Source organism: Anopheles ziemanni, chromosome 2 (genome assembly GCF_943734765.1).
Source record: "Anopheles ziemanni chromosome 2, idAnoZiCoDA_A2_x.2, whole genome shotgun sequence".
Taxonomy (NCBI): Eukaryota; Metazoa; Arthropoda; class Insecta; order Diptera; family Culicidae; genus Anopheles; species Anopheles ziemanni.
In genome coordinates, this window is record NC_080705.1 from 19,266,031 (window position 1) to 19,279,386 (window position 13,356).

Below are 13,356 nucleotides of genomic sequence, written 5' to 3' on the forward strand. Positions count from 1 at the left end.
AGCATACGTTGCAAAACATACACAGTTATGTTATCATTCCCGACAGTTGATAAAACAAAAACACATATTCTGAGGCAAAGTGTACGATTTTCGCTAAACAAGATGATATCGAGCGATACAATACAATACATGTGTAACAGAGTTGTAGATACTACACGGTTTTGTTCATTGTGATGAATACATTGGCGATGTGCGGAGGATGCTGATTTTAGGTAATAATTTACATTCACTTTTCAATTTTCGGCCCGTAATTGTTAATGCTCTCAAGTGATACGTTTCACCCGTTAGCTCGCAACCGGTGTAGTTGTGGTCAGTAACTTTTCATATGTTTGTTTCACTGTTGTCACACATTATTTGTTGATCAAGCCCACAAACAAATGGTTTGCAATTGATAAGGTTTTCGTTGTCGCAATACACTCAACAAACCCTCACCGAATCGCAGGATACTTTTTTAAGTTTACCATGTTGACCCAATGCGGTCCAATGACGTCATTTCATTACAATTTTGTTTTGCAACATATAAAACTGTGGAAAGGATACTTTACGAAAGATTTGAAGAAATGTATGTTTATATGTGTGTGAGTGTGTGTGTGCAGATTGGCCAAGCCTAGTAGTGGCGCAAATGGATGTTAGATATTCAACCACACTGCCATATTGAAGCGAATCCATACAACCTCCAAGGGATAAGGACATGCAACTCTGCAGGAAATCGTCAACCCCAAGGAGGGACATTAATCTTTCATATTTAGCTAATCGTTCCCATAAATCTGACCGAAGAGATCGATCGCACGTTATTATCGTAGAATGGAGATGACTTTTCTCATCATCAGGTTTTATGTGGAATATGTCTAAACGAGCTGAAGGTTGAATTGAATACGGTTGTATGACGACATTGCGTAGCCCTGTAGGAAACGGTTCTTGTTTGTAGATAAGCAAAGCAAACTAGCCTCCCCATTCGAAACTATTTGTGTCCTCTTCCCTTTTTCCCCCCTTCCGTCATATGCAATTTGTAGAAAATGGGGTAGATACGTAAGAACGAAAAATTCTATGGACGAGATGTTGTAGCTCTGCCTGTGGCTTATCAGTGCATTGCCGCGTGCAGCATGGATTAGGCAAATTCCTTCAATGTGTTCCCATGCTTTGCACAACGCTGTGCTGCGCCACGTTAAGAAAATGTAATCGATCAACGCGGAGAAAGCGATGGGAAGCAAAAGGCAACCACCGATAGAGAATTTTAAAAAAGGAGATACAAATACAGCAGAGGACCAGAATGGTAACTACAAGCATATGCAGCGCAAGACAAAAGTATAACTAGTCACAAATAGAATTGGGTCACAAAGAGCAGAAAGGAATAGGACAACATCTTCATAAGCCACCGCACACTGGACACGCCTCAGATGAGAATAAAAACATTTCAAAACGAATGAAACGTAAGTTTCTAACGTAACTTACCAATAGAACAGATTTCCCATTCTGAACGAATTAAAAGAAAGAGTTAGTAAAACACATACAAGATAGGTAAGAAAGCACACGAAAGGAGTATGGTTACTGCCGGGCAGAAACCGTGGCTTCCGTCGGGGCTGTTGTAGATATGTTTTGTAGACGAAAAGGATGTCGTAAGCATGGCAGGAATACAATTAGAGGACGAGGGAAAACTTTAACTTTACGAATACAAAAAGAACAACAATAGACAAAGTTAAATCTCAAGCCGAAAATCAATCGTTCAAAAATGCAATTATTTTTGTTTGACGATTTGATGCCGAAAAAGTTACAATATTTTTCGATGCTCACGTTAGAAATATTATTTCACAGACTAAATGTTAAAACCCCCGATTGAGAACACCCTTTTTAGTAGGGGAATGTGTAAGTTTGTGGATTGTAGAGGATTGCTGCAGAAGCAAATCGATAATTCAACTGCTGGATCAGAGTGAAATTTAAACCAAATATTAAGATCAATATACCACACTAATGATGATGATGATGATGATGATAAATCCCTTGGAACAGTAAAAGCCAAGCCATGATCGCACTATGTATCGAATAATGAAATGGCACCGGTGTACTAATCACTTGACGTTTAGTAGTAAAAACAAAATAGTAAAAAGTTGCAGTCAACTGCTGGGAATAATAAAACTTCGACACGATGGAATAATAATGCAAGCATGCAAGAGAACGCTGGAGGTGTGTGTAGCAAGAGGAAATGGTGGGAAAATAATAACAATATACATTTACTATATATTTATATACATTTTTTCAGAAAAGTAATGAAAAATATTTAATGAAGTAATAAAGAAAAACGAAATAATTCACTAGATGTTCAGTTAAAAACGAAAACTATAAAATAATGTCTTTAATTAACATTATAAATCAATTCTATGGTAAAGGGGTGGGGTGCAAGTGCATTAGCTCTTCTTCTTGGCGCAACGACTGTGTTGGTAAGGGCTTTTCTTTCTGTTAGCAGGGATAGTATTGGGGGGGGTTCTCGAACCCACGCCGTCAAGGTGGTAAAAGCCCCCCGGCGCTCAAGGGCCGATTACCGGCGCTCCCGCTCGGCTGTCGCTTTACGCTGGCTACTTTTCAATAACTTTGTAAGGTAAAGTGGGGCAGCACGCCCCCCCTAACCGAAAAACATTTCTCTCTTCTCTATTCATTAAAAGCATTCTATTTTTTCATAGTTGAATTTTTAAACATCTTTTTTATGTACGAAAAATAAGAAAAACCACTTCAAACTTATCAATTTCTTATAAAATAAGGTTTTCGAAGGACCTTTTGGATTTGACTCCGTTGACAAAAGTGGGGCAAGATGGCCCGAGCGGTGGGGCAGGACGCACCCCAATGTAAACATGGGGCAAGACGACCCAAAACAAACTGAAAATGGACCAAGGTTGCTTGTTGAAAGGTTAGTCTATGCAGAGGCACGAGTAAACAGTCCTATACTGAGCCCTTATCGATGCCCGTACCGGCATCTTGCCCCAACTTTCCCTAGTTATTTTTCCTGTAAATGTTTTATTTTTCTACATGCTAATTATTTTTATATTTCTCGAGTACTGTTTATGATTCCAAGTGCTATAATTTTGGCCAACGGAATATGTGGAAACGTAAATCGAAAAGACGCAAATATTGTAAGTGACTATACAATTCGGCGCGTACTGTATACACTGTAGTATCACAACTTCTCTAAACCTTGCAAACGACCAAGGTCGCTAGATGACGCTATTTGTCAAATGACGCTGTCAGTAGTTTCGTGTGTTTTGGGTGCTCCTAGTAGGTCCTTCTCGGAAGAAAGAAACAGTACGGAAATAAATTGTGTTAAAAAATGAAAGCCCACTTTATTCGCAATACGTTTGATCAGTGATCGACCAGCTCTGCAAAGTGTTGGCAAAAGGGTGGCGCTTGCGCTTGTACGATCCCCTAGCAATCGTTCATGTTGCGTACGACGAGCTGGCATCGCAATCACCCCGTTCTGTGTCATTCATCGTGCGTCAGGTGCGTTTTTTCGCTGTTTGTGGGGCGTTCCGACAGAACAAGCAATGCGATCTTGAAAAGGCTATTCGGGACGGAACATTTGTGCATGATGGTCGTGCGCTCGTATTAGACGGCGATCATTTGTGTCGGTATCGTTTAGGTGCATCCACCAGAGAGTGAATCAACCCGATGGAAACTTCGTTGCACAATTGATTTTTCGTGTTTTTGCACCATCCAGGTATCACTCCGTGTGGGTGGGTAGAACGAATCGAAAACAAACAAACTTTTTCACTGCAGTCTGGGCAGCGGTTAGGAAATAATTGCACCGTTAAAGCAAGGTCAAGCGAGCAGCGTCGTGAGCCCGTGGACGTTTGGTATTTTGCTTCGTTAAGCAAGTGTAGCCAAAAAAAGCACAGGCCACACGATGGAAGAAAAACTGTTCACCAGCGTCGAAGAGGAGTGCGTGTACTGGAAGGAGCGCTGCCTGAAGGTGTCACAGGAGCGGGATGATGCGCAGCGTGAGTTCGATGACTTCACCGCCGAATCGCGTCAACTGGAGGCCGAGCTGGAGATGACGGTCGAGCAGCAGGAGAAAAAGATCCGCGATCTGAACCAGCTGGTGAACCAGCTGCACACGGAAAATGAGTCCTACAAGCGGAAGATGCAGTACACGGAAAACGAAACGAACAAAATCGATGCGGACTATCGGATTCTAGCGAAGGAGAACGAAAAGTTGAAGGTATGTTAGCCGAGTCCTTCACCATGGCAACCATGGTTTATGTCATGCGAGGTCACTACACGGTTCCTTTGTTTTCTTGTTTTTTAGATATACATACGCGAACTTGAGCAGAAAAATGACGATCTGGAGCGAGCGAACCGGGTGGCCAGTGAAAGTGTGGCCGAGTTCGAATCGATGCTGAACCAAGCGTACGAAAAGAATGCCTTGCTCGAGCTGGAGGTGGATGAGAAGGAGCGGATGCAAATTAAGCTGCAGCGATTGATGGATGAGGCGCGCGATTTGAAGCAGGAACTGAAGGTGCGCACCTTAAAACCGGAGGAACACGCAGGAGAAAAGTTCGGGGAAAATTCGGTGGAAGGCGAGGTAGATGTAAGCCAGCACGAGCCAGGACCGAATGAAAGTACGACGACGATTGCCACGGCGGTCACTTCCGGTACAAGCACTCAGCTGAATAACGTTAGTTTCGGTGATGGTTCGGAAACAGAACTGGCTGGGACTAAGCTGGAAACATTGAATAACAATCTAAACAGCAGCAAACAGTCCCTGCTAGTCAAGGGAAGTACGGGAAAATTGAACGATGTTGGGCGTGACACGAAAACCGAAGGTGACAAAACGTTGGCCGATGTTGTTGGGGATGGTTTGTCGAAGGGCACGTTACTGCTATCCCCCGGCAGTCAGCTCATAATGGAACGCAATGGAAATAATGCACCAACTACGGCCCTTGTGTCCAGCACTCCCTCAAGCCTAAGTGGAGTGAATGCACCGATGGCACCGAGCGACCGTGTGTCAACGTTGAACATTGTGGCCGATTTGCTCCGGCGGCTGGATAATATGGAAGCTAAGCTGAAGGCTTGGAAAATACACAAACCTTCATCGCGAACAAGTAAGGGGATTCCGTCGGACCGTGCAGGTTCTGCTAGCACGATGACGTCGACCACGACGACGGAAAGGACGGGCGCTCACGGTAGTCTCAATCATCATCACAACCACCAGCACCACCGACAGTCGCTACACAACAACCGCGAGACCGCGTCCAGTCTACACCATAGTGCGCACGCCGGTTCAGGACTTTCCTCGACAGCGAGCAGTCACCATCTCACAAACAACTCGCATCTACACAATCACCATAGCAACAGTTACCAAAGCCATCTGCACCATCATCACCATCACGCCGACAGTAATCTTTCCCTCAATTCGCTCGGTTCGGGCACGAGTGGAGACGGTGCGACACTGGGCGGCGGTGCGGCAAACTGCTGCGGCATGAGCAGTGGCAACGTGCAGCTTCACTCTTACCAACCGACCACCATCACCATTGGTACGCAAACGCCCCAAACACACCACCAGACTGCTTCCTCCCCCAAGGTGGAGCTTCTGCGAACGAACAAGTGAACCATTTCCCGCTTCCCCAAACAAAAAAAAAAGCTGCGAGTCTGTCGTCCTTCAAAACCATAAAACGATCGGATTTCTTGCCTTTGGCGTGAAACGGACCAGGCGGCACCCAGCGCGACATCCTTTCATAAACACAAACAAACCGCCGGACGGGATGTGTCTGAGCAGCGGGGCTTTCAGAAAAACTCGCCACTTGGTTAGAGTTTTTGAATTCTTTTCTTCTTGCATAAGAAAACAACACGGTCGTGAGATATTTAAGTTATTTAATGTACTCTGCGATGGCACGATTCACGTCCGTGTCGAGGTGGAAATAGGGTTGTATTGACAAAGCATCAGGAGTTTCCTTTCCGCTTCGCTTCGGCGTTCAATCGGTTCTATGTTTTAATTTAAGTACCCACCTTTCGTCAGTTGTATATATAGATACTATAACGCCATGCCAGGAGTATGGAAATAGGAATGGAAACCCCTTTTTCGAAGGATAGCTAAGCTTTTTTCTCTCCTTCCGGTCTGTGTGATTGTGTTCGCAAAATTTACGATACCTTTTTTGTTTTGTGTCGCTGAACATTTCTGTATGAAAGCACGGATGTGTTTTGTACTTCCGTTTCACTACTGCTTCGTTTGGCACCCATATCCGGTCGACGGTGACGTAGCCCGGGATTTTTCTAAACTGGCATTGAAATCGCGTTGATCGCTTTCAGATAAATGTTTAGATCTTACGATCATATGCAATACGTAGTGAGTGCACGTTAGCTCGTAGTTAGCTACAAAAGATGGATGTTTAGCACCACCGCTTTGCAAAGGGAAAAATAAGAGCTATTCCAAGGACCGAGCGACAACCAACAAAAATAAAAAGATGGAGTATAGAAGCTGATCCCAAAGCTTACCACCTTTTTCTTGGAACGAATCCCGTGTTAAAACAACCCTCAGAAGGATTTTTGTAGGTTTTCTCCTTATATTTACGCCACCTAAAATCTCTCACGCTGGCAGTTCGCCTTTGCTTTCGCACTTACAACCTTTTGCTATGTAAATTAACTAGAATGATCTGTGGTTTTAATTAGTATTCCCGGTAATATTGGGAAACAGTCCCCGGTTCGATTACGTACTGATCTTTAGTTATGTCGACAGATGATGCCTCTTCGCGATGGTCCACTTCAAAACGGTCGTCTATCGGGATCAGTTGTTTGCCTTGGATGTGTATACTTGCGTCTTTAATTTAATAATTATAGTAGAAAATGGAGTTTTATTTTTTATCGAAGTAAAAAGAGGATACTTTCCGGAATGTGTAATACATAAAAACAAACAGCTCCCGCGGGAGAAATGTTTAGGTTGAAGTGTGATGCTGTACAACAATGACGAGCATTCGAAGCGTATATTAAATTAAACATAACCCGAGCTACTACAAGGAATAGGATCTGCAATATGGGCGAAAGTGAAACAAATATTAACTCTCCCCTATACGTGTTGTGCTTAGAGCACGTTTTCGAAAGTACTTGAAACATTCTGGTAAAAAAAAAGAACAATTCGAAAGTGAAACAAAAACTAAGAACATAAAACTGACAAGCAAATATACCAACAACAGTTGTTGAATTTAATAAATGTTCAACCAATCTAGCTTGTGTATTAGAACATTAGGACGATAACAAAAACAGAAAAATACAAACTCAAAATTTCTATAGAGCAAAATAAAGAGGGTGAGGAAGTACGTAAAAGTGATTGCAAGAGAGTGCTGAGCAAGACTATTGAAGACTAACGCATAATAAAGGCTATATTTATTCAAATGATCCAAATGTTTCAGGTTGTCTCGTTCTGATGCAAAAGAGAGAAAAAGTCGTGGTGATCGTTTTTAGAATAATTCGATAAAACATCTTTATTTGCAACGTACATAAGGAAAAGGGAATGGAACGCACGATGGTTTTGATGACATTAACTGAGCGATATTATTATTTTTGGACGCGTTATGTGTCTAGAAACTTTGTTTAACATGCACACTCATTTTATTTCGTAATCTCCACCACCACATGACCGTTGACTTTGACCGTAACTACATTGAAAATGTCGTGTTCCTTGGCGTGAGGTTGAGTATCAGTGCGTGTGTAAAAAGCTTCGGAAAATGGTTAAATATTTCGTGTGGAAACTGCATGCAAGCTCCATCTTAACTTTGGGTTGGATCATGCGTCGGAAATTTCCTTTCGATGGAAACGAAAATAATCCGGTAGCACCCTGCTCCGTCTCTTCTTTGGTAAGATGGCATTTTTTGTTAGCGCAAAACGAAAAGGCAGACTCATCTAAACCACGACCGCACCTGCCTCCGACCTGCTCGTCGGCAGATCCGGACAGACTTTCCATTGGTCCGTGATCGGATCGAAGCACTCGAATGACGCGATCGTAATCTGCGCTCGGTAAAAGTTGATTTCGCACGGTTGATCACCACCAGCAACATACAGTAGGCCATCGGCGGCAGCGACGGCGGGACTGGAACGACGGACCGTCATCGGCGACACCATGGACCATTTGTCTTCGTCGAAACTATACCGCTCAACAGTGCGGAGAACCTCCTGCTGACTGCTATTTCCACCGACGACGTACAGATGCCGATCAAGAATGGCTACGCCCATCGAACAGCGAGCCGTTGGCATGCGTGCAAGGTTGGTCCATTCGTTCGTTACCGGATTATAGCTAGAATGATACGGGACACCACTGCATTATTCCATGCGGCATAAAATATTTGCATCCTACGATTTTACCTTATAAGATCGGTTAAATATCTAGAGTGGTTGTTGCATCCGCCAACGATGTAGATAAGTCCTACGGAAGAACAGTATTTAGTGAGGATTTTTTTATTTTTCCTAGCCATGATCTTCCCTACCTTCGAAGCTCACGACGCCCATGCTAAATTTCGGTTCCGGCAAATCCCCCACCATGCGCCACGCGTTCTTCATCGGATCGTAGCACTCGATCGACCCGCCAATGTCCTCACCGATCCATCCACCCATCGCGTACAGCGTGCCGCCCAGTGTGCACAGTCCAAACTCGCACCGCGGCACATTCATCGGTGCCATCGGTTCCCAATTGTTGTTCTGCGTGTCGAACACTTCCCCATTGGCCAGTATCTGGCTGCCCCGTTCGCCTCCGATCACATAGATCTTACCACCGAGGGCCGCCACCCCGGGCAGTATGCGTCCAATCTCCATCGGGGCCGATTCGATCCACTCGCAGCGGAAGATGTCGTACTTGATGACCGACTCGAAAATCCAATCGGTCGGTGTCCAACCGGCCGACTGCTCCCGCCGCGACCCACCAATCACATAGATGCTTTTCTTTGCGCAAACCCTCGGGCAAACGCGCAGCGGCACCAGTTGGCCGCGGCGCGAGGTCAGATCTTTCCGCACCGAGCGTAGCGCTATCTTGAGCGACACATCGCGACAATCGGCGATCGCCTGATCGATCAATCCGACCGGAACCAGCGCGATGCGAACGTGCGACAGTATCTCGAACACATACTGCCGGCGTGGGACAACGTCATGCTGGATCCAGCGCAGGGCTGCATTAAACACCTGATACTCGCTGTCGACACGCAGCGCCTCGGACGATATCACCTTAACGAGCAGCGTGTGCGGAATGTCGAGCAGTTCGTCTTCGAGCGCCACCTTCGGGAAGTTGCTGTGGACAAAGTTTGCGGCTACGTCGGCGAGCTGGCGGCAGTTGTGTGCCTCCGCAAAGCGCAAGATACCGAGCGCGTTCGTGGAATGTAACTCTCGGCAGAGGTATTCGCAGCATCCGTCCACCACCTCCGGCACCTGCAGCATATCGGCCGCGGCCAGCAATTCCTGTACGTTACTCTGTTGAGCAAAGCAAATAAAACCTTCAATTAAAACCATTCAGACTATAAGGGCCAATATAACCAAGGCAAGTTATCTAGAATGTGTTAAGCAGAGGTGGAAAGTAAATCTTAAAAATTACCAAAAAAAAAGGGTAACTTTATGATCAAGAACATTACTGTTCATAATACTGAAGATTTTCATACGTTTACACGAACGTCAATCACAGTGCGTCGTTTCCCAAAACTCACCTGTTCGATTTCGATCTGTCCGGTGTAGATGAAGTCGACCAGCAGCTCCAGGATGTCCGCCCGTATCGAGTGCAGCGTGACCGTCCGTTGCTTGCCCTCGCTCAGTCCTAGCTCCGGCCGAAACATGGCCTCGAAGTACGCCGAACTCGCACTCAGGACGGCCCGGTGGGCGTGGACCGTCGTTCCGCCGCCAACTTTGATCTCCACATCACAGAAGCGCGAGTCCAGCCGAAGTGCGTTCAGGTTGAGCAGCATCTTCTGGGCGTAATGTGGACAGGTGAACTTTGGCTTGGCACTACTGCCACCCGGACCGGTCACTGTTCCTCCTCCTCCTCCTCCTCCTCCGCCAACCTGAGAGTGTGACAAATCCGATGGCGTACTGGGAGTTTGTGAACCGAGGGAACAAATGATGTCCCCACAGTTGTTGCCATTGAAACTGTTCAGCGGAGGCATTTTGGTTAATCTGTAGATTTTTCTGAACTCAAAACACCCCAACGATTTCACAGTTTCCGATATGGCAAACGTTATTATTTCCACTGCAAACTCTACGGCAAAGTGTCACACATAGTCCGTAGTTTCACTCGACTTTCGAAGTTTAATTGTTCGTTTTGCTTCACTGCACGTAATGTCCGTTCACCGGACACGGTACCACAGCAACAACAGGCGTATACGAGTAATTCGCAACATACGCCCTAATTAACGCGACCGTCCGCGCACGTCGTCCCTTGCGAGCCAGCAACTAAAACAGCAGCTTTTGTAGAACGTCAACCAGTTCAGTTGCTTCCTTCCTCCGTGCTAATCAAAGTAGTCATCATTTAATAAAACCATCCATCTCTCCGCGACGAAAGGGCGCTCGGTGACCGCGACCCTTCAGGCGACTTCCATGACGAGGTTTTGCCAACCGAAAACTTTACCACCATCGCGCGTTTCACCATACACGAGAGCAGAGTGGTGAGACAATTGGTTTAATTCATAGTACCCACAGCAAGTGTGTCTACGTTTGTTTTCTTTCGCAGCTATTCTTACTTTGTTCTTCGCCGCGAGTTGGGAGATGATTCTCCAGATTACGAAAACGCAGTCTTCGTTGAAATTGAAGCCTCTCTCTACGACTGAAGCGATGATGGAGTTTTATGCAGCATAGCTCTCCTCCGAAACTGCCTAGTGGTTTTGCAGCATTGCGCACCATGTACCGTATCCACACACCAACACCGATTCACAACGCCAAGGTGGGTGGTTTGTTTATGTTTGCTACAATCAGCTGTCAGTAATGTTATGACTTTTCCAGGAAGTTTATCTCAGTTGGTTTTCAAAGAAAAAGGCAATAGGATTTCGATTTCAACCGTGGTTACTGGGAAAAGATAAATGCTTCTTTTAATCTACAGTTATGTCGCTACATCGAGATCTCTTAAACAGTCCGACGATGGCCTCGTGGGTGGTAACATCCTGTAGCTCCAAAAACATTGCCTGTGAATAAGAGAAAGAATCTGTTCAGTGGGGACAACAAAACGGTAAGTAGTACTAAGTACGAACCTTTAATTTCTCCTCCCTTTGCTTCATTTCAGCGCTGTACTCATCGTACGATAGCAAAAATCGTTTCACCAGATCAAGGGCCACCGGATGGTGGGTTTTTAGGAAAAGCACTTCCTTTTCCCTTTGCCAGCCAACGCTGACTGGCTTCGCGATCACAGACCAAGTGTCCATATTGTTGTTTTCGAGAGCGCTTGAAAAGCTTATTGCTTTCGTCTTCGAATGGTCATTCTGAATACAGTAAGTAAGAATACGCCTATCGATACATTCAACCGCTTGCGCATTGTTTTGATGCACAAGTTTCTGCGAGTCTGAGGGGGTTTCTTGTGCAGATGTCTTTGTTTCCATTTTTCTTATAAAAAGCCCAGCATCGTTCTCCGGCTTGGAGGGACTCGTTGGTACCGGAATGTTAAGCAGTAGATTACCACCACCGTTTTGTATTGACGCAAACAGGGACGCCCGAAACGTTGGCAAACCAGATGCGAGCTGGCTCTGGCACAAAAACACCGTCGCATGGAACATACCTTGTGCGTCGAAAGTTTCTTGAACCGGGTACATCGCAACAAATTCATCGTATTCCAAGCAAACTGTCCAACGTTTTTGTTCCATCAACAGATTGAAAAATCCCAGATTCACCTTTATTTTTACACTGGCAAAGGCAAGTGGAGCTTCCTTGCTGCTTCCATTTATCAACACTGTGTTTGATTGGGTTGCCGGCATTTCCAGATGAAATGATAACTCAAAAAGTGAAAGCCTGCTAAATACGTCCTTGTTACGGTACAAGGCTAAAACGTTAAAATGGGAATGCTCGTACTGAATCGCCTGGCCCAGCCGCTTGTCGTACTCAACTTCATCCGTAAGTATTTTCGTCACCCGTTTCGTTACGCCTCGCATTTCTTTGCGAAGTGTTACCATTCTCGATGAGTTTTGGCCAATATCCCGGTTGTTACCAGTACATGGAAGTGTATAAAATTGACGGTTTTCCGTTAGCAGCAGTGCGATCTCTCTGTTTTCTATCAACGTGATCGCTACTACGCCACAGACAGGAATATCCTCCGTTTCGGTTACAAGCTGTTTAGTTTCCTCCGAAAAATGATACCGTACACGGTGCGTGGTTAGCCCATTGGAATAGAGGAACGAGTTGTTTGCTTTATCAAATGCATGGGCTTCGATCGGAGCTTGCAGATACACAAAGGAGTTTGAGACAAGCACTGTGTCCGGATGTAGTGATTGATTAAACACGACCAGAACGCCAGCTTCAAGCAGTACCGTCAAGCAGATGGAACATTCGGAAAATTCAAATCCGACCACATTCGAAGAGAAACACCGCACAGTTATCAAATCGCAGTCGCCTTCGCTGCGTTGCTGTAGCCAGAAAAGTTGATTGTAAATTGCAATCACTATCACTTCCTCGCCGTTGGTAAATTTGGAGAAACCGAGAAAGTCGCCCAAAAATCGTTGATTTGTTTCATTAACGGTGAAGCATCTAAGGGAAAATTTAGCTCGAGAATCAATGCATTCGGCAGCGATCACGTAACTTTTCGAAACGCTGTACGCAGAAAATCCATTCGTTGTGTCCGTGACTTCCAAAACGGTCCGTTCTTCCTTTTGACTCACAACGAACAGCCGACGATTATCGGGTCCCTGTTCCGTAGGCCTGATTTCGGAGTAGCTTTCAATGCAGCCTAGTTTGTTTTCCACATAATCGTGTATCATCAATTTTCCATTCGCTGTTTCAACAACAACATTCGTCCCTACACTTTTTAAACCGCATATTGCACCGATGTTCGTCTCCGGATCGCACTTGGCAAATGGGAAATGGTCAGTTTTTCCACCAATTGCATCGTCAAAATCACTGACTACGACCGAAAATACTTGTTCTGTGCTAGAAACTACTATCACCGTTTGTTTTTGGTCGGGAATGAAGAGGTTCACCATAGAAATTGGATAGAAATTATCGTCTGGCAGCATCCAGGCTTCCAAAAAGTTACACATTTTGTTTATTTCTTTAGTTTCGCTTATAGTTTGGCGCCAATTCTGAATCACAAATAATGTGAGTCTTTCAATCTTTCAATACATCGTATAAACAACTATGACTTTTCATCAATTGTTAGCAAATGCGTCATTCTATGTGCAAGTACAAACTTGAAATAACGTGTTCGTTCTT

General features: G+C 45.0%; 3 protein-coding genes across 3 annotated transcripts; 1 reads left to right on the plus strand and 2 right to left on the minus strand.

Annotated features, from left to right (window-relative positions):
• The first annotated feature begins 3,567 nt into the window (after nt 1–3,567).
• On the plus strand, nt 3,568–6,051 carry LOC131287936 (nuclear distribution protein nudE homolog). Its single transcript, XM_058317034.1, has 3 exons — nt 3,568–4,204; nt 4,292–5,138; nt 5,202–6,051. The coding sequence occupies exons 1-3, from the start codon at nt 3,890–3,892 to the stop codon at nt 5,591–5,593; spliced, it is 1,554 nt and encodes a 517-aa protein (XP_058173017.1). The 5' UTR covers nt 3,568–3,889; the 3' UTR covers nt 5,594–6,051.
• Nucleotides 6,052–7,450: 1,399 nt separating this feature from the next.
• On the minus strand, nt 7,451–10,806 carry LOC131282904 (actin-binding protein IPP). Its single transcript, XM_058312452.1, has 4 exons — nt 9,663–10,806; nt 8,460–9,432; nt 8,338–8,398; nt 7,451–8,269 (listed from the first exon to the last, which is right to left on the minus strand). Exons 1-4 carry the CDS (start codon nt 10,113–10,115, stop codon nt 7,879–7,881), a joined length of 1,878 nt encoding a protein of 625 aa, XP_058168435.1. The 5' UTR covers nt 10,116–10,806; the 3' UTR covers nt 7,451–7,878.
• Nucleotides 10,807–11,012: 206 nt separating this feature from the next.
• On the minus strand, nt 11,013–13,184 carry LOC131293127 (uncharacterized). Its single transcript, XM_058321205.1, has 2 exons — nt 11,193–13,184; nt 11,013–11,126 (listed from the first exon to the last, which is right to left on the minus strand). Exons 1-2 carry the CDS (start codon nt 13,182–13,184, stop codon nt 11,034–11,036), a joined length of 2,085 nt encoding a protein of 694 aa, XP_058177188.1. The 3' UTR covers nt 11,013–11,033.
• Nucleotides 13,185–13,356: the final 172 nt, after the last annotated feature.